The sequence below is a fragment of the Zea mays genome, chromosome 8 (assembly GCF_902167145.1).
Source record: "Zea mays cultivar B73 chromosome 8, Zm-B73-REFERENCE-NAM-5.0, whole genome shotgun sequence".
Taxonomy (NCBI): domain Eukaryota; kingdom Viridiplantae; phylum Streptophyta; class Magnoliopsida; order Poales; family Poaceae; genus Zea; species Zea mays.
In genome coordinates this window covers 28,004,389-28,024,710 of record NC_050103.1, presented here as the reverse complement: position 1 = coordinate 28,024,710, position 20,322 = coordinate 28,004,389, and the positions used below count along the sequence as shown (strand labels likewise).

Here is a 20,322-nt window from a genome sequence, read left to right as displayed (position 1 = left end):
TGTTAGAGGGTCAGCTATACTTAGTAGATTTTGATAAAGCTGAACTTGACACATGCTAAATTGCTAAAACTAACATGGGTTGGCTCTGGCACCGCCGACTAGCCCATGTTGGGATGAAGAATCTTCACAAGCTTCTAAAGGGAGAACACATTTTAGGATTAACAAATGTTCATTTTGAGAAAGACAGGATTTGTAGCGCATGTCAAGCAGGAAAGCAAGTTGGTGCCCATCATCCACACAAGAACATCATGACGACCGACAGGCCGCTTGAGCTACTCCACATGGATCTATTCGGCCCGATTGCTTACATAAGCATCGGCGGGAGTAAGTATTGTCTTGTAATAGTGGATGATTATTCTCGCTTCACTTGGGTGTTCTTTTTACAGGAAAAATCTCAAACCCAAGAGACCTTAAAGGGATTCTTGAGACGAGCTCAAAATGAGTTCGGCTTAAGGATCAAGAAGATTAGAAGCGACAACGGAACGGAGTTCAAGAACTCTCAAATTGAAAGCTTCCTTGAGGAGGAGGGCATCAAGCATGAGTTCTCTTCTCCCTACACGCCACAACAAAATGGTGTAGTGGAGAGAAAGAATCGAACTCTACTGGACATGGCAAGAACCATGCTTGATGAGTACAAGACTTCAGATCGGTTTTGGGCCGAGGCGGTCAACACCGCCTGCTACGCCATCAACCGGTTGTATCTACACCGAATCCTCAAGAAGACATCATACTAACTCCTAACCGGTAAAAAGCCCAATATTTCATATTTTAGAGTCTTTGGTAGCAAATGTTTTATCCTTATCAAGAGAGGTAGAAAATCTAAATTTGCTCCTAAGACTGTAGAAGGCTTTTTACTAGGATATGATTCAAACACAAGGGCATATAGAGTCTTTAACAAGTCCACTGGACAAGTTGAAGTTTCTTGTGATGTTGTGTTTGATGAGACTAACGGCTCTCAAGTAGAGCAAGTTGATCTTGATGAGATAGGTGAAGAAGAGGCTCCATGCATCGCGCTAAGGAACATGTCCATTGGGGATGTGTGTCCTAAGGAATCCGAAGAGCCTCCAAATGCACAAGATCAACCATCCTCCTCCACACAAGCATCTCCACCAACTCAAAATAAGGATGAGGCTCAAGTTGATGAAGTAGAAGATCAAGCAAATGAGCCACCTCAAGATGATGACAATGATCAAGGGGGAGATGCAAATGAGGAAGACAAGGAGGATGAAGAACCAAGGCCGCCACACCCAAGAGTCCACCAAGCAATCCAACGAGATCACCCCGTCGACACCATCCTCGGCGACATTCATAAGGGGGTAACCACTAGATCTCATGTTGCACATTTTTGTGAGCATTACTCGTTTGTTTCCTCTACTGAGCCACACAGGGTAGAGGAAGCACTCCAAGATTCGGATTGGGTGGTGGCAATGCAAGAGGAGCTCAACAACTTCACTAGGAATGAGGTATGGCATTTAGTTCCACGTCCTAATCAAAATGTTGTAGGAACCAAATGGGTCTTCCGCAACAAGCAAGATGAGCATGGCGTGGTGACAAGGAACAAAGCTCGACTTGTGGCCAAGGGATAATCCCAAGTCGAAGGTTTGGATTTCGGTGAAACCTATGCACCCGTAGCTAGGCTTGAGTCAATTCGTATATTATTGGCCTATGCTACTTACCATGGCTTTAAGCTTTATCAAATGGACGTGAAAAGTGCCTTCCTCAATGGACCAATCAAGGAAGAGGTCTATGTTGAGCAACCTCCCGGCTTTGAAGACAGTGAGTATCCTAACCATGTCTATAAGCTCTCTAAGGCGCTTTATGGGCTCAAGCAAGCCCCAAGAGCATGGTATGAATGCCTTAGAGATTTCCTTATTGCAAATGGCTTCAAAGTCGGCAAGGCCGATCCTACTTTATTCACTAAGACTCTTGACAATGATTTGTTTGTATGCCAAATTTATGTTGATGATATCATATTTGGTTCTACTAACGAATCTACATGTGAAGAATTTAGTAGGATCATGACATAAAAGTTCGAGATGTCTATGATGGGGGAGTTGAAGTATTTTCTAGGATTTCAAGTGAAGCAACTCCAAGAGGGCACCTTCATTAGCCAAACGAAGTATACTCAAGACATTCTAAACAAGTTTGGGATGAAGGATGCCAAGCCCATCAAGACACCCATGGGAACTAATGGGCATCTCGACCTCGACACAGGAGGTAAGTTCGTTGATCAAAAGGTATACCGGTCGATGATTGGTTCTTTGCTATATTTATGTGCATCTCGACCGGACATTATGCTTTCCGTATGCATGTGTGCAAGATTCCAAGCCGACCCTAAGGAAGCTCACCTTACGGCCGTGAAACGAATCTTGAGATATTTGGCTTATACTCCTAAGTTTGGGCTTTGGTATCCTAAGGGATCCACTTTTGATTTAATTGGTTATTCGGATGCCGATTGGGCGGGGTGTAAAATCAATAGGAAGAGCACATCGGGGACTTGCCAGTTCTTGGGAAGATCCTTGGTGTCTTGGGCTTCAAAGAAGCAAAATTCGGTCGCTCTTTCCACCGCCGAAGCCGAGTACATTGCCGCAGGTCATTGTTGCGCGCAATTGCTTTGGATGAGGCAAACCCTGCGGGACTACGGCTACAAATTAACCAAAGTCCCTTTGCTATGTGATAATGAGAGTGCAATCAAGATGGCGGATAATCCCGTTGAGCATAGCCGCACTAAACACATAGCCATTCGGTATCACTTTCTTAGGGATCACCAACAAAAGGGAGATATCGAGATTTCATATATTAACACTAAAGATCAATTAGCCGATATCTTTACCAAGCCTCTTGATGAACAATCTTTTAACAAACTTAGGCATGAGCTCAATATTCTTGATTCGCGCAATTTCTTTTATTAAAATTGCACACAAAGCTCATTTATATACCTTTGATCATATCTCTTTATATGCTATGACTAATGCGTTTTTCAAGTCTATTTCAAACCAAGTCATAGGTGTATTGAAAGGGAATTGGAGTCTTCGGCGAAGACAAAGGCTTCCACTCCGTAACTCATCCTTCGCTGTCGCTCCGGGCCACTCTCTTTTCTTTGGGGGACAGAGCAAAAGGACTTCGTCTTTGGTATAATCTCAACTCATTTAGTTATGATCAAAGGGGAAGAAAGTACTTCGAGGGCTCTAATGATTCCGTTTTTGGCGATTCATGCCAAAGGGGGAGAAAGTATGAGCCCAAAGCAAAAGGACCACTCCACCACCAATTTCAAAAACTTCGTGTTTCCAAGTATATTATCAATTGGTATCCTATTGTGTTCAAAAGGGGGAGAAAGTAGTATTTCATAAATGATATATCAAAACCCTCTTGAACACCAAGAGGAGGATCTCATTTTGGGGGAGTTTTGTTTAGTCAAAGGAAAAGCATTTGAAACAGGGGGAGAAAATTTCAAATCTTGAAAATGCTTTGCAAAATCTTACTCATTTACCTTTCGACTATTTGCAAAAGAACTTTGAAAAGGATTTACAAAAGAGTTTGCAAAAACAAAACATGTGGTGCAAGCGTGGTCCAAAATATTAAGAATGAAAGAAACAATCCATGAATATCTTATAAGTATTTATATTGGCTCAATTCCAAGTAACCTTTGCACTTACTTCATGCAAACTAGTTCAAATATGCACTTTTATATTTGCTTTGGTTTGTGTTGGCATCAATCACCAAAAAGGGGGAGATTGAAAGGGAATTAGGCTTACACCTAGTTCCTAATTAATTTTGGTGGTTGAATTACCCAACACAAATTATTGGACTAACTAGTTTGCTCTAGATTATATGTTTTACAGGTGTCAAAGGTTCATCTATATCTATACTAAATCGACTGTCCGGAATACCGTAGATTATTCCGGACAGGAGAAGCTTTTTGGAAAAACAGGCCAAGCGCGGACCGTCCGGGCCCCTACGGCGGATCGTCCACGACACGAGGATGACACTCGGACAGAACCAATGCAAAAATCCAAGTCTGCACTATGGACCGTCCGGAGGAAAAGAGCGGACCGTCTGAGCCCTCGCGCGGACCGTCCGGCCACAGGCGCGGACCGTCCGGTAGGTGAGAAACCGCAAAACCCGAAGGTGGCGGGTTTGGAGAAATGAATTATAGCGGGCTCGCGGACCGTCCGGGCCAGGCTCGCGGACCGTCCGCGACTGGGTCTGTCTGACATCTGACAACGCATTAAATGCAATATAGCCGTTGATATAGCCGTTACTGCTGACCGTTGCGTTTTCAGCCGTTGATCTACAGGGGCAGACCGTCCGGACCAGGCGGGCGGACCGTCCGCGCTCAGCAGAATGGAGCAACGACTAGGAAGTGGTTGGTGGCTATAAATACAACCCCAACCACCTCCATTCAAGTCACCCAAGCATTCCAACCTTCAACATTCAATACAAGAGCTAGCAATCCATTCCAAGACACATTCAAAGCCTCCATCTCTCCAAGTTTCACAATTGAGAAAAGAGATCATTAGTGATTAGTGACTTGAGAGAGAAAGTGATCCGTGTGTTATTTGTCGCTCTTGTCGCTTGGTCTTTTCAATCGTGCTTTCTTGATTCTTTCATTGCAATCAAACTCACTTGTAATTGAGGCAAGAGACACCAATCTTGTGGTGGTCCTTGTGGGAACTTTGTGTTCCAAGTGATTGAGAAGAGAAAGCTCATTCGGTCCGAGGGACCGTTTGAGAGAGGGAAGGGTTGAAAGAGACCCGGCCTTTGTGGCCTCCTCAACGGGGAGTAGGTTTGCAAGAACCGAACCTCGGTAAAACAAATCCTTGTGTCTCACTTTCATATTCGCTTGCGATTTGTTTTGCACCCCCTCTCGCGGACTCTATTATATTTCTAACGCTAACCCGGCTTGTAGTTGTGATTAATTTTGTAAATTTCAGTTTCGCCCTATTCACCCCCCCTCTTGGCGACTTTCAAGTATCCTTTGCATTCTGATGGTACTCCTTTACTCACTGATGATCATTGGACAATTGCTGAAAAAGTTCTTTCTTTCCTAGAATTATTTTATGAATCCACAGTTGCATTGTCTGGTGTGTACTACCCTACTGCTACTTTGATGCTACACCATATTCTGAGGATAGCCACACATCTAAATTCATTTGAAAATGATAGACTTCTTAGGGCTGCTGTTGTTCCTATGAAAGATAAATTTTTGAAATATTGGAGGGATATTCCTATTTTATATGCTGTTGCATTTATTTTAGACCCAAGGGCTAAGATGAGGGGTTTTAACAAACTCCTTGTCAGGTTAGCTAGCTTAACTGGTACAAATTACTCTAATGTTCCAATTGAAGTTAGATCTAAACTATCCAAGATATTTCAGTTGTATGAAGCTAAATTTGGTGACACACGCCTGCGTGCTAATCAACACCCAACATCTCTTGGTTCTGGTAAGAAAAAAATGGCATGGGATGACATCTATGGTGATGATGACTATGATGGTGAGTTTTCTGTGGGAAGTAGACCAGGTTCTAGTTCTATCTCTACTGCTGCATCGACTTCTGAGCTGGCATCTTACTTAGATAGTGATACTATAACTGAGTTTGATGAGGACTTCAATGTCCTATCTTGGTGGCATCAGCATAAGCTCACTTATCCTATTCTTGCTCTACTTGCTAAAGATGTATTGACAGTCCCGCTTCTACTATATCTTCAGAGTCTACCTTTAGTCTTGCTGGCAGGGTGATTGAAGAGCGTCGACGTCGCCTGGCTCCAGATATGGTCGAGGTTTTGTCTTGCATAAAAGATTGGGAGCTTGTTGATGCTCACCTGTAGCATACTGTGGAGGAAGAGACACGGGAACTTGAAGCTGAACATGAGAACTTGTACCTTGATGATCCAGAAGAACACAACCAGTAGTTGGTGGTGGACTGGTGGAGTGGTGGTTGGCTAGCTTAGTTGTTTGCCTGATGCCTGATGGCTTATTCTTGTAATAAACTCATGGACTGTATGAACTCATGGACTGTACTGTATGAACTTATGCCTTATGGCTTAGGAGCTGTGGTTGTACTCTTTTTTCCTTCTTAGGCTTTTTTTCTCACGAGGTGTGAGTTTTTGCCTAAGAAAGTTTTTAATGAGGCAGCCATTGTACACAGCTCCATAATTATCTGTTTTCATATTATATGTGTGCTTGTGTTTTCATATTAGTTGGTTGCCTGATGCCTGATTTTAGAATTTTAGTATTTTAGATTTTTTGTAATTCTGTGATTTTTCGGGCCAGTGGAGGGCACGGCCCGGAATAGCCCAGAGGCTTTCGGGCCAGCCCGACACGTTTTAGGCTTCTCTGGACCGTGCTTGGACACATGTCCTGGCACGTGACCCGAACCGGCACGACCCGAGTCAACAGCGTGCCGGCCCAGGCACGACCCTGTTCGTGCCGTGCCTAACCGGGCTCGGAACGGATCCGTGCCGGATGGACATCTATAGTGCGACCTCTCCCTGGCCACTGGGCTGCTGAACGCCATGGTCGTCCGGTCATATTTCCTCAGCTGCAGTATGACCGTGTGAGCTTGTCAGCTACAGGTCCAAATGGCGCAATGCTACTGTGAGCCTTGCCAATTGCTATGCTGACGAATTGCCAATTGCGAGTCGTGAGCCGTCAGCTCAGTTTACTGCTCCAACTCGAGTACTGGACAAAACGCATTCCGATGCAAATCCTCTCGTCCGCATGACTGGGCTGGGACCCAGTACCTCAGCTGACAAGCTCCGGCCCTGAGGCTATCCGCAACCGTTACCCCTAAATTTTTCCCCTTATATCATTTCCCCCCCCTATTTTTCCCCCTATTTTTTCATCTCCCGCAGCGGTTCCCCCTAAATACTCCCCCTATACCCCACTACCACTATAAAATATCATTTTCTATATCAACTATCAAATTTTTATCTACTAACAATTACTCGTGGACCCACAGCACAGTGTTTAGGGTGATGAACAGTGACACGCTAAATCTGGGGGGAGAGAAGAGGACCGACATGTAGGAGGCGCTGTAGGGGCACCGCTGCGGCCATAGGGTGCCCCCTACGCGCCGCATGCAAGGGGAGGGGGAGAGGCAGCGTCTACCGCTGCGGCTAGTCTGAGTAGTGCGTGTGACGCGGATGGCTGGAGTGGAGGAGATGGAGATCACGAGAGTCCCTCTGAGCAGTGCACGGGCCCTGTCGAGTGTCGACAGCCGACGCCGCCCTCCCCGTCCAACCCCACGCCCGCACTGCTGCTCGTCTACTTGGCATTGATGGCTGCACCAGCAGCAGGAGCTTGTCCTCCTCCTCCTCCATATCTCCAGCCGGTCCTCACTCCTCATTTCTCTGCCCTCTCCTTCCTCTCCTCAAAAGTCTCTGTAAAAAAAGTAGGTAGTGTCTCTTTTCGACCGCTGCAGAGGAGCGAGAGGGAGCTCCCACTCGTGCCGCTGTTCCTCGCGCCATGGACTCCTTCAGCTTCCTCAAGTACCTGCGCGGCGGCGTGCTCACCGGCGCCCATCGCGCGCCCGCGGCCGCCACGACCATCGCCGCGTCGGCGTGCGAGTACGGCGACGACGCCTCCTCCTTCTTCGACCTGGAGTTCGCGGTGCCCGGCGACGAGAGCGCCACGTCCGACGTCGAGGAGGAGCGGGTCGAGCTCAGCTTCGCCGCGGGTGACGAAGGCGTCGTGGCGCCCGTGGCCGCCGTCGCGCCGGCGGCAGAGGCGGAGCCTGAGGCCGCGCCGCCGCCGTCGCTGCCCCGTCCGGCCACCAGGTTTCGCGTGCTGCTGCTCAAGCTACGGAAGCCCAAGGGCGGCCTGGCGGCGGCGGACGCGGCCGGCACCAGCGCCGCGCCGGTGGCGAGCCGGTTCCTGGTAAAGCTCCGGGTGGACGACGCGACGCCGCTGGCGTCACTGTTCACGCGCGACAACAGCTCGCGCGCCTCGGACGCCGTCGCGGACCGGCCGGCTACGGCAGCGGCGGCGGCGGCGGAGCCCCAGCAGCAGGAGCAGGAGGTGGCGGCGTCGATCACCGCGGAGGAGCGGCGGTTCGCCAAGGAGGTGGTCCTGCGGTACCTGAGCAAGATCAGGCCGCTGTACGTGAAGGTGTCCCGGCGGTACGGCGAGCGGCTCCGCTTCGGCGGCGCGGCGAGCGAGGGAGAGGAGGAGACGGACGCGGAGGCGGACCCGTCCCCGTCGCAGGCTCCTCCACCGTCCGTGCCGGCGGGGGTGGTGGCGTGCGGCGTGCGCGCGCCACGCGCCAGCGTGCCCGCGGGGCTGAAGCAGGCGTGCAAGCGGCTGGGGAAGAGCCGGTCGGCGTCGTCCGCGGTTGCGGTGGCGCCCTCTCCCGCGGCGGCGGCTCTGAGTGGCCCGCAGCCGCAGCGGCGGGACGACTCGCTGCTGCAGGTGCAGGACGGCATCCAGAGCGCCATCGCGCACTGCAAGCGCTCGTTCAACGCCTGCAATGGTACGGGCACGGGCCCACCTCAGCGATGCAACAGCAGCCCCTAGTAAACAAAGCACGGCATGCATGCATGCAATCCGGCTGCATGACCTTGCCGTCTAGTTCCTTCGATGATGATCTTTTGTCTTCCTGTGTGATGGTGGTTGCGGTTGCATTGCATTGCACTGCACTGCACCGCACCGTGTGTTGTGCAGTTGTCCAGTGGGGTATGCGACGGAGAGAGGCTAGTAGTACCAACTCCACTTGTAAAAATCCTGGTACGAGCACTCGTGGAAGGTATGTGCACGACCTGCTCTTTCATGGCTAGCCATTGTGTACTGTACTGTGACTAGAGAAGGGACGGGACGGCGGCGTCGTGTCGGGGTAAAAGGGTGACCGGCGCTTTTGGCGATTCCGCAGTTGTTTGCAGTGCATCATTCCCCGTCGCGGTCACGTGTGACAGCGAGCGTGCGTCTCCAGCAGTGGTACTCCTGGTTCGTGTTTTCCCGTCGCGGGCAGCGCGCGGCTTTCCGTACCTTCACACGTCCATCCATCGGCAACCTCGATCGCGGTGAAAGGCTACTACAGTCTACAGTAAACGGAGCGACGCGAGCTGAGGGCGTCGCCGTTCGACTCGCGTACCAGGCCACCCGCGAGCCTATACATGTACACGTCGCCCGGCACGGCACAGGCACATAGAAGCACGGTCTACAAACGCACGGTCCATAAAAGCACATATCTAGGCACGGTCCATAAAAGCACATATCTACTGTATCGTGTCAGCACATGTGCTTAGTCATCAGTCTATGGCACGGTCCACAATTAATTATGTGTGTCAGGCCGGCCTAAATAGTCCAAAACGTCTTAGTTAGTGTTTGAATGTATGGATGAGGAAGGATGAAGAGGGATGGGGTGGGATCATTGTAACTTTACTCATGTTTGGTTTGTAGACCCAGAGTCAGGGTCAAGAAATATTCTTCAAAAATAGTGGATGAGGTCATTCGTCAAAAATAAGGGACGAGGTCAACCCAGGGTTGGTCCCGTCCCATCCCTCATTGACACCGAACCAAACACATCTGTAATACATAAACAAAAAGTATAGAATATATATATATATATATATATATATATATATATATGACCAAAATAAAACTAAGATGTTTTGTGTATGCACATTAAAAACCTTTAGTCAGAAAGAAAAAATATTACAACTGTCGGCGTTTCGAGACCGGGGGTCCCTGGCCGACGAGTGAATGTCGCCGCGTGCCCCAGCCCAGATGGGTCGGCGCGAGGCCGAGCGCGAAAGGGGGGAGAAAGGTGGTCGGAGACCGGCGTGAGAGAGGTGGAAATCCCGCGACCTTTGTGTTCGTCCCGCGCCCAGGTCGGGTGCGCTTGCAGTAGGGGTTACAAGCGTCCACGCGGGTGAGGGAGCGAGCGGCCTCACGCGAGCGCCTGTCTCGTCCTCGTCCCCGCGGCCAACCCTCTCTAAGAGGGCCCTGGTCCTTCCTTTTATAGACGTTAGGAGAGTATCCAGGTGTACAATGGGGGGTGTAGCAGAGTGCTACGTGTCTAGCGGAGGAGAGCTAGCGCCCTAAGTACACGCCATCGTGGCGGCTGGAGAGGTTTTGGCGCCCGGTTCGTGTGATGTCGTGGCTGTCGGAGGAGCGCTGGAGCCTGGCGGAGGGACAGCTGTCGGAGCTGTCGAGTCCTTGCTGACGTCCTCTTGCTTCCGTAAGGGGGCTGAGAGCCGCCGTCGTCAGGGAGCGTGCGGGGAGCCATCATTGCCTATCTGGCGGAGCGAGCCAGATGGGACGCCGGTCTTGTTTCCCGTAGCCTGAGTCAGCTTGGGGTAGAGTAATGATGGCGCCTCCCGTTGACGTGGCTGGTCTGCGCCCTAGGTTGGGCGATGTGGAGGCTCCTCCGAGGTCGAGTCTGTCTTCCGTGGCCGTGGTCGAGTCCGAGCCCCTGGGTCGGGCGAGGCGGAGACTGTCGGCTGAGGCCAGGGCTGAGTCCGAGCCCTGGGGTCGGGCGAAGCGGAGTTCGTTGTCTTCCGGGGCTGAGCCCAAGTCCGAGCCCTAGGTCGGGCGGAGCGGGGTTCGCCGTCTTCAGGGGCTTAGCCCGAGTCCGAGCCCTGGGTCGGGCGGAGCGGAGTTCGTCGTCTTCCGGGGCTTAGCCCGAGTCCGAGCCCTGGGTCGGGCGGAGCGGTGTACGCCGTCTTCCGGGGCTTAGCCCGAGTCCGAGCCCTGGGTCGGGCGGAGCGGAGCTTCCTATGGTGCCTGAGGTCGGGCCTGACTGCCTGTTAGCCTTACTCTGTCAAGTGGCACTGCAGTCGGTGCGGCGCAGGCGGCGCTGTCCTTCTGTCAGGTCGGTCAGTGGAGCGGCGAAGTGACTACGGTCACTTCGGCTCTGTCGACTGAAGGGCGCGCGTCAGGATAAAGATGTCAGGCCACCATTGCATTAAATGCTCCTGCGATTTGGTCGGTTGGTGCGGCGATTTGGTCAGGGATGCTTCTTGGCGAAGACAGGTCCTCGGGCGAGCCGGAAATATGTTCGTCGCTGGAGGGGGGCCTCGGGCGAGACGGAGATCCTCCCGGGTCGGCTGCCCTTGCCCGAGGCTAGGCTCGGGCGAGGCGTGATCGAGTCCCTCGAACGGACCGATCCCTGACTTGATCGCACCCATCAGGCCTTTGCAGCTTTGTGCTGATGGGGGTTAACAGCTGAGAATTAGGAGCCTTGAGGGTACCCCTAATTATGGTCCCCGACAGTAGCCCCCGAGCCTCGAAGGGAGTGTTAACACTCGCTTGGAGGCTTTTGTCGCACTTTTTGCAAGGGGACCAGCCTTTCTCGGTTGCGTTTTGTTCCGGTGGGTGCGCGCGAGCGCACCCGCCGGGTGTAGCCCCCGAGGCCTCGGAGGAGTGGTTTGACTCCTCCGAGGTCTTAATGCCTCGCGTAATGCTTCGGCTGGTCTGGTCGTTCCCTCATGCGAGCTGGCCGTAGCCCGAGTGCACGGTCGGGTTCCAAGTTCTCGGGCTGGTATGTTGACGCTGTCAACGGTTTGGCCGGAGCCGGGTTTGCGAGAGCAGCCCCCGAGCCTCTGCACAGGGCGAGAGGACGATCAGGGACAGACTCGACTTTTTTACATACGCCCCTGCGTCGCCTTTCCGCAAGGAGGAGGGGGGAAAGCGCCATGTTGCCCTCGGTGGGCGCCGAACATGGTGTCTCCGGTGAGCTGCTGGCGGGTAATCCGAGCGGACGTCCGTGCCCCATTTGCTAGGGGTCGGCTAGAGGCCCAGAGGCGCGCCCAAAAGTACCTGCGGGTGATCTGCCGGACCCGGTCCCCTGTCGACGGGGTCCGAGGGCTCGATGCCTCCCTCTGATGGGATTCCGTTACAAGATCGTTCCCGCTGGTCTCGGAAATGTCCTAGGGTACCTCGGGAGCGCAGCCCGAGCCTTGGTTATGTATCGAACGTACCCATGGTCATCCCTCGCTCTGTGTCTGAGGCGACTGTGAACCCTTCGAGGGCCAGCCTATGAACCCCTGATCAGTAGTGGGCGCGGAGCCCGAGTGGCCTGGGACAGCCGTTGAACCCTTCCGAGGGGCTGGCCTTTGAACCTGTGACCAGTAGTGGGTGTGGAGCCCACGTGCTCTGAGGCGGCTGTTGAACCCCTCCGAGGGGCCAGCCTTTGAACCTCTGATCAGTAGGGAGGCTCGGAGCCTAGTTCCTTCACGGAGAAGGGTCCTTTTCGGGGTATCCCCTTTCCCGGTCCCTGTTGTAAGAGAGAGAAAGAGGAAAAAAGGAAAAGGATTCGAAATCGAATGACGTGGCGTACCTTTTTTGACGCGGTCATTATGGCGAAGGTGAAGCGTCGCTCGCTTCCCCTGCCAGAGGCGCCGCCTTTCCCGCCGCGGAGTTAATGCGACGGGGCGAGCGGTTTGCGGTGTGGCCGTTGCGCGTGCGCGAGCCGTTCGAGGAACGGAACACGGGCGCGTCGTCTTCACGCCGTGAGAGAGGGTTCTCTCGCTGCCCCCGGATGGGACGTAAGCCTGGCTGACGACGTGACCACTGCTCCTGCCCGCCTGCCACCGCCATTACTGTCGGCCCATTTTGGCCGCATTGACCGTCGCGCCAGGCTGGCGCTGCTGGGTCGTGCGTAGGGTTGCCTCGAGTCGCGGTACTGGTTCCGCAGTCGAGGAGGCGCGGCAGTGGCGCGGGTGGCGGTGCAGTTGCTCGCGCGCAGCATCCGGCGTGCCGGTTGCATGACGCGTGGGCCTGGGCCTCCATGCTGGGCGTGTTGGAAGTCGGAGAAGTGCGCCCACTTGGCGCGGTTGCATGCCGCCTGCATGGCTACCCGCCCTTTCGCCCGCTGGTCTGGGCAAAGTGGAGGGCCGCTTGTAACCGCTGGGCGGTTGCGTGCACCGCGCGCGGCGGTTTGGCTTCTTCTGCTCTGGGCCGGCTTGCATGACATGTGGGACCCAGCCCCCACGCCGTAGGGGGAGGACCTTGGAGCGCGTTGGAGAAGACTCAGCCCGTGACGGCTGGGAACACAAGTAGGGAGAGTCGCCTTTAAAAGGAGGGTGACCCCCTTGAAAGGCGACCATGTCTTCGCGCTCCCTTATGCATCGTGTCTTTCCACCTTCCGAGCCCCCGGATAGGGGATGCCTGCAGTCCTTCCGCCTTGTCGTTGGGGGAACGCAACTCCGTGGGAGTTGGTACCTTTCAGCCATCGTTCGGCTTCAAGGATTTTCATCATGCAGCCCGGTTGCACCCCTCCGCTGGCGGTCACCCAAGATGGTGACCTCCAGTTCGATGGCGGGGGAAAGCAAGCCGGGCTGTGGCCTCTGCCCCTCCCTCAGCCTCAAGGATTTTCATCACCAGGGCTGGGGAGGGGAGTGTGCCGAGTTGGGGTCGGCCCCTGCGTGGGCGGTGGCCCGCTCCTTCCCTCAGTGATCGGGGGGAAGGGCGGTTGCCGTCCGTGGCGCTGGCAGCTGCCGCGTGCCTGGCTCTCGGACCCGAGTGGCTTCGGAGCCGCTCTCGGCGCCGGCTCCCGCCACGACAGCTGGAAGAGGTTCTTCCGCCGAAGAGATAGCCGGGGCCGCCTACGGACCGACCTCCAACTCTACGGCCTTCTGCCCGTCCTTGCCTCACGAGTTTGGGCATGGGCGGGGGCCTCCTGGCAGCAGCATCCGCCCTGAGGTCATCGCTGCCGCTGTTTGGCCCCCCGGAGCAGAAGTCGTCGTCGTCGCCGCTGCTGGAGCGGGTGACGGCGCGCCGTTCGTCGGTCTTCTGTTGCTCCGCAGGCCCCCCCATCGAGTGGGGTTGTTCGTACCTGCGGAGGTGGAACCGGAGTTCCGTTTGTAATGGCACTTTGGATGCCAGTGTTTTTGTTCATTGTGGCTGTCGAGGCCTGAACATGTATGTTTTTTTGGCACGGAGTCGTGTTTTTTCCTCATTTTCGAGCACGAAGACTCGCTTGTTGGTTGTCTGAACCGCTTCACCAAGCGTGAGTCGCCCCGTGTAAAGGTGACGAGTGAGGTATCCGTATCCCGAAGGCGTAGGAGTCCCTCGGCTCGGTCAGCCTTGTTGTACGAGGCTTCTCTTGCTTAGTTAAAGGAACCCCTCGGCCGCTCTTTGATGAGCCGAGGCCAGGGGTAGCGGTGTCAGCGCGAACAGAGGCAGAGTTGGTTCGAAAAGAAGACCTGGTCGGCCGGAGCCTGGTGTGGCAGAACCACCCGAATTATTCCAGTTTAAGTGCCTAAGTCACGCCCCAGGGGTCGTAACACACTTAAATCGGAATAACCCGTCAGTCCCTCAGATCTAGTCTGATAGAGCCACTTAACCAGGATCAAATTCCACAATCCCACTCGAAGGTGAGTCACAGAAGAAATACAATAAAACAGGAAACCTCAAATTAAGTACTGAGTTATTACATAAATCGGAGTTTTTGAGTAGCAAATAAAGTTCACGAAATAAAGTGCAGCGGATAATCGATGTCGTCGGTAATGAGGAAATGGGCAAGGCCTAGCCCACTACTCCTCATGCTCCTCTTCTGCCGGAGCAACATCCCACTCGACCGTCCAACCCGGTGGCAGGGTGGTAGGCCAAGTCACACCATCAACCAATTCCTGCATGGTACCTGCAAAAATTGTGCCACAAGCAAGGCTGAGTATACTAATACTCAGCTAGACTTAACCGGTGTGAGGAGTCTACTCCTCTACCTCTAGACTATGCAGCTGTTTGGCTGAGGGGTTTGGTTTGCCAAAAGCACTAGCTGTTTCTAAAATCAATTTTTTTCTTTGCTTTTCAGATTCTACCATCATTAACTTAGCTAGATTTGCTCCTTCTAAGCATACATGGTAACAATCAATTAGTTCAATCAACAAGTTATCTCATGTAGTCCACATTTCACTTCTTACTTGATGCAGTACAAGGAATCAAGCAGTCTCATTAGCTGCGAGAAGCAGACGATTCGAATCGAGTTTTAAACCTTGCAAGATAAACCTAAACACACGGCATGTCAGGGTACTCCGACCCCGCACATGACAACCGTCCCCATCGATTCCCCGTTCGCGTCCAGGCCTCACCGCCTTGGCATACAATGCTCCACTGACCCCGGCTGCCGCCGTGCAGTGACCGCACTTGTACCCACCATAGCTAGCATGGGAGACCCAGTCTCAGGTCGCATGAGGGATAAAGTCCGCGCCCGGCTTCACTCAGGTACTAGGTTTACCGGTTACCATTTTTCCCGGCATGTGCTTAGTACGTTCAAAAGCTTGACTCAGGTATCCACACATTAATCCTTAATTCATTTTTCCCGTCTCATGGACCAGGCATCCTCCCTGGATCCAAATCCATAGACCAACATAGATCCCGTTATCAAGATGAATACAATCGATTCCTGACCTCGCGCGAGTGCTAGAAAAATCACTCGACTTCTACCGATATCCTGATTAGCAAGCAGCTACTCGACCTAGCATACTAGTATTCATCTCAAAAAGGAATCCTAAGTTCATGCAACTAGAGGTTTCAAGCAACTCCTACACTTAAGTGCACATTGCAATCCTACAAGCAATAAGTGTAGTAAAGTAGCATATAATAACATGGTTATGCATAAAACCGGGGCTTGCCTTCAATTGCTGGGGCTGCGGGGAGATCCTCAATAGCAGCCTCTGAAGCCTGCTCCCGGTCCTCCTCTTGGACAGGTCCTTGCTCGGGGATGAGCACGTACTCTCCGTCGGCAAGATTACAATCTAATGAATGCAATGCGTAAGATATATGCATGATATGATATGTGCTTTTAGAAATTACAACTTTTAAAGGTGTAGGATCTTTTGAGTTTAAAACAAGTTAACTTATGTAAAACCCTTAGTGGTATACTTGGTAAATTGGGTTAGACTTAGCTAAGGTAAGTGGTAGGTTTATTTTTTTGGGGTTCCACTGAATTCTTTTTAAGTCTTAGTGAGAGTTGAGTAAGTTCTCAAGTTAGACTTATTGGGGTGAGGTTTATTTCTTCTTCCTTTTTCTTTTATTTTCTTTAATGTTTTGGAGTAGGTTTGAACTACAAGTTGCTTTTATAAAATTCCAAAAATTCCACAAAAATTACAGTGGCTTGTTACTGGTGTATGTTTCCCTGTCTCAAAATTTGGGGGTCAGCAAGTTAATAATTTTCTCTGGACAAAATTATTAAATTCTAGGGCAGAAGGGGTGCTTTGAACTACAACTATTATTTAACAGTGGGTAATTCTCTAAAACTCATTTTTGCTGGCTTTTAGGTGTTATAACATGACTTGATACAAAATTCTAATCATTAATACCTCTTAATAAATTTTCTATGGTTTTCTCAAGTTTCTAGCCAAATGGGTGCTTTCTACTACCACTATATTTGAAAAATATCAAACAACAGAGTTCTTATTTTTCATAGTTAGTATTTTGTGCAAGAGCAATCATTCTGAAGTTTGGCTTCTTTTTGCTTAAGGGAAGGGGTGGTTTGCATTATTTGAATTAAGTGGTCTTTCTCTTTAATTATTAGCAAAAGGTATGGGTTTACTTCTTCTTCATGGGTTTGCATTTTTCTCTGGTAGTTTACCTCATCATGAGCTTAGCAAATTTTTGGTTGCCCATTATCACATTAAAAGGGGTTGTTCATGATTTATTTGGAAAATGCCTTATTATCACCTTGTATTTATTTTCTTTACTTAAAAAGTTGGGCTGAGGTGCTCTGTATTTTTGTAGTGGGGCTCCGGTGGTTATAAGTCCACTAGATTTTTATTAGTCATTTTGGTTATAGTTTTGTAACTCTAATAATTGATTTTCAGTCTATATGAGGCTAAACAAATCATCTTAATTTAAAACTGGTCCACATTAATGGTCTCTGCATTTTTCCTAGGTTCTCTGTTGCATAAGTAAACTAGGAAAAATATTATTAATCACTGTTCATTAATTTCTAAGGCCTTTCTGATTTTTTCTAAGTTTTGGACAAATTAGCTTTAAATGAAAAACTACATCATATTTTTCAATGCTGGGGTTCCTACTATTTTTAAATAGTGTCTAAATAAGGTTTAAACATCTACAAATTTTCTTAAGTTCAGCACAGAAGGAAAACTAATTTTCCTTAATTAAACAAGGTTTAGTGGGTTTCTGTTTTTAATTTTAAACTTTAAAATTTTGAACAGAAAGCATAGAATTTACTATTTTTAATGATAGATCATAATATTCAGGAGCTAGCAAAATTGGTTTGACAACTTTTTATTAAGATTTCATCAAGTTATGGGTTTTCTAAGTTCTCTGGTCATTTTAAAAAGAATAACAGAATTGATTAAATGGAAATCCACTTTGCACTGGGGTCCCTGGCGATTTTCTAAGTTTCCCTCGCGAATCAGTCCTTAGGTTACTATTCACATGAGTCACTGATATTACAGAAAACCCCTCGGGTTCTACCAATCCTAACCCGAGGTCCTTCTTCTACCTTAAACAGTAGCCGCGGCGGAGAAAAGGGCGGAGGGGCTTACCGACGGCGAGGTTGCTCCGGTGAAGTGGTCGAGGACGAAGGGGAGGTCTCGGGGATCACAACGGTGTGCGGAACGCCGTCGGAGATGGCCGGAGTCGGTCGGTCCACGCGCGCAGGCGGGGATGCTCGTCGGTGGCGAGGAGACCGGCCTTGTCACGGCGAGATAGTTCAATCAAATAGGTCAGGGAGGTCCACGGGATGCCAGAGAAGATATGAGCGAAAGGAATTGGGCGGAGACTCACTGGATAGCTCGGTCCACGCGCGGCGGCGGAAGACCGAAGTCCGGTGAGGTCGATCTCGGGCCTCCGGTGAAATCCAGCCGGGTCCGAGGGCTTGGCAAGCTTCACGGGCTACTGGCGGAGCTAGCCGAAGCACTGGCTGGGCTTGAGGGTGGCTGGAGTGGGCTGGCCACGGTGGCCGAAGCTCTGGCGGCAATGGCGGGCGGAATTAAGCTCGCCGGAGCTAAGGAAAGGTGGCTGGCCGGAGAGGGTGAGTGCGGGGCGAAGAGAGGTGCGCCCGGGGAGGCTTTATAGGCGCGGGCGGGCACGGCCGAGGGCGTGGGCGCGCGGCGGACTTGACCGGACGCCGGGGTGAGCGCGCGCGTGGGTTGGGCGAGCTCTGGCGTGCCGACCAGGGTCGAACACGTGTGCCCGTGCGTTCTGCCCAAGTTCTGGCGCGTGTGGTCGCTCATCCGAGCCTGCTCTCGCCTTGGTCAGTGCACAAAACCTCTTCTCCTCCCTACAAGCTACCATTCTTGTGGGGGGGGGGGGGTCATAGGATTTTGCCTACTGGTTGCAGAGATATGGAGCCAGGAAATCTGGTCTGTCTCCCTGCCCAAACCCGAGGCAAATCCAAGGTTTTGTCGTGTCTAGGGCTCGCGTCCCAATGCCATCTTCTGGCACACGACAGAGGGGTTAGTTAGACACAATTTTGTCAATGGGGCCATTAGGATTCGAGTTAGGGATCAAGGTGAACATCCCTGATCTTTGGCTCAAGGTCTGAATTTCAGAATTCTGAAATTCAGAAATCCCAATGAGTCCCCACATGAGAAGCTTGATTTGGGGTTTTATTTGAGTTATTTTGGCTAAGCTTTCTCAACATTTCTTGTTGCCCATTAAATATTCTTTAATTTTCATAATTGGCTCAAGTCATAATTTTAAACTTTTCATTCCCTTTTTCTTATTTTCTTGAATTTTGCTCATGGGGCTCACTTAGGGTTCTTAATTAGGGTTGCACATTTTTATCTTTTCAAAGACTCAATTGTTTTGATCATGTTACTTTTAAGTATATACTTGGTGAATTCTTTATTACTTAAGTTGTTTTGATGCTCATGCTTACTTTGGTTCACATAAAATGATGGTTCTTGGTTTGGCATTTGAGAAAAACCCTGAGTGACACTGGGGTGTCACACCTGGCCGAGTCGTCCGTTAGCGGGACCGACGCCGGAGTTGATCTGCCGGGGCCTCGGGCCGGGCTGATGTCTTCGGGGGACAGCTGGCCGAGGCCTCGGGGTGACCAGCCGAGCCGCCTGCTCGAGCCGGATTATCGGAGAAAACCCTGGCGGCGATGGCTTGGGCGTGATGACGAAGTCGTCCTTCAGAGTGGAGACCCTCGGACCGCGTCACCGTCCGAGGCTAGGTCGGACCTCGCCGAAGGTGTAGCCGACGCCGAGGGTGCTGCTGCTCCCTTCAACCGTCAAGATCCGAGCCTGCAGGATCGGATTATCTTGTAGTGTGTGTTTTCTGCGGCCGCCGAGGCCCAAACACACCCTCGCCATGTTGTAAAGTTGCGTCTCTTTTCCTCTTGTTTCGAGTATCTAGACTTTTTTGTCGGTAACAGAATTGTTTGTGCGAGCGAGAGTTGCTTCTCACGGAAGGTGATGAGTGAGGTATCCGTATCCCGGAGGCGTAGGAGTCCCTCGGCTCGGTCAGCCTTGCCGCTTACGCGCGCTCTTGCCCGTCCATGGGGTTCTGTCACCGACGCAGTCGAGAAGGCCCGAAGAACCGCTTCGGCAGAGGAGCTTTCGAACGTGAAGACTTGTTCGCTCCGCGGAATCACTTATCCGAACATGAGTTACTTATCACAGAAGGTGATGAGTGAGGTATCCGTATCCCGGAGGCGTAGGAGTCCCTCGGCTCGGTCAGCCTTGGCTGCTTACGTGTACTCCGTCGTTTTCAGGATCCACTTTCGAAGTAGTCGAAAAGCACGAAAGACATTCTGGCAGAAAAAATCTTTTTTCGAGGAAAATTTCAACGCAGAGGGGGTTCCCCCCTTTTAGCCCCCGAGGGAGGGTCAGGCTTTGCCGAGGCAAGGCTGACCCTTCCTTGATGACTAAACTTTGCGTGGGAGCGAGGTATATGAACAACTTGAAAACATCTTAAGGGTAGAAGCGACGTAGCTGTTGGATGTTCCAAGCGTTGCTGTAGACCTCGCCTTGACTGTTGGCCAGCTTGTACGTTCCGGGCTTCAGAACTTTGGCGATGACAAACGGCCCCTCCCAGGGGGGCGTGAGCTTGTGCCGCCCTCGGGCGTCTTGTCGCAGCCGAAGCACCAGGTCACCCACCTGGAGGTCTCGGGACCGGACCCCTCGGGCGTGGTAGCGTCGCAGGGACTGCTGGTACCGTGCCGAGTGTAGTAAGGCCTTGTCCCGAGCCTCTTCCAGCTGGTCCAGCGAGTCTTCTCGATTAACTTGGTTGCTTTGGTCAGCATAGGCCCTCGTCCTCGGGGAACCGTATTCTAAGTCTGTGGGCAAGATGGCCTCGGCCCCATAGACTAGAAAGAACGGCGTGAAGCCCGTGGCTCGGCTCGGCGTTGTCCTCAGGCTCCAGACCACCGAGGGGAGTTCCTTCATCCATCGCTTGCCGAACTT

General features: G+C 51.6%; 1 protein-coding gene across 1 annotated transcript; it reads left to right on the top strand.

Moving 5' to 3' along the window:
* The first annotated feature begins 7,152 nt into the window (after positions 1-7,152).
* LOC103634998 (probable membrane-associated kinase regulator 2) lies at positions 7,153-8,876 on the top strand. The gene has a single exon (XM_008657569.4). It carries the CDS (start codon positions 7,469-7,471, stop codon positions 8,513-8,515), a length of 1,047 nt encoding a protein of 348 aa, XP_008655791.1. The 5' UTR covers positions 7,153-7,468; the 3' UTR covers positions 8,516-8,876.
* The last annotated feature ends 11,446 nt before the right edge of the window (positions 8,877-20,322 follow it).

Coding starts and splice junctions, on each gene's coding strand:
- LOC103634998 (XM_008657569.4), top strand. CDS start 7,469: ATGGACTCCTTCAGCTTCCTCAAGTACCTGCGCGGCGGCGTGCTCACC.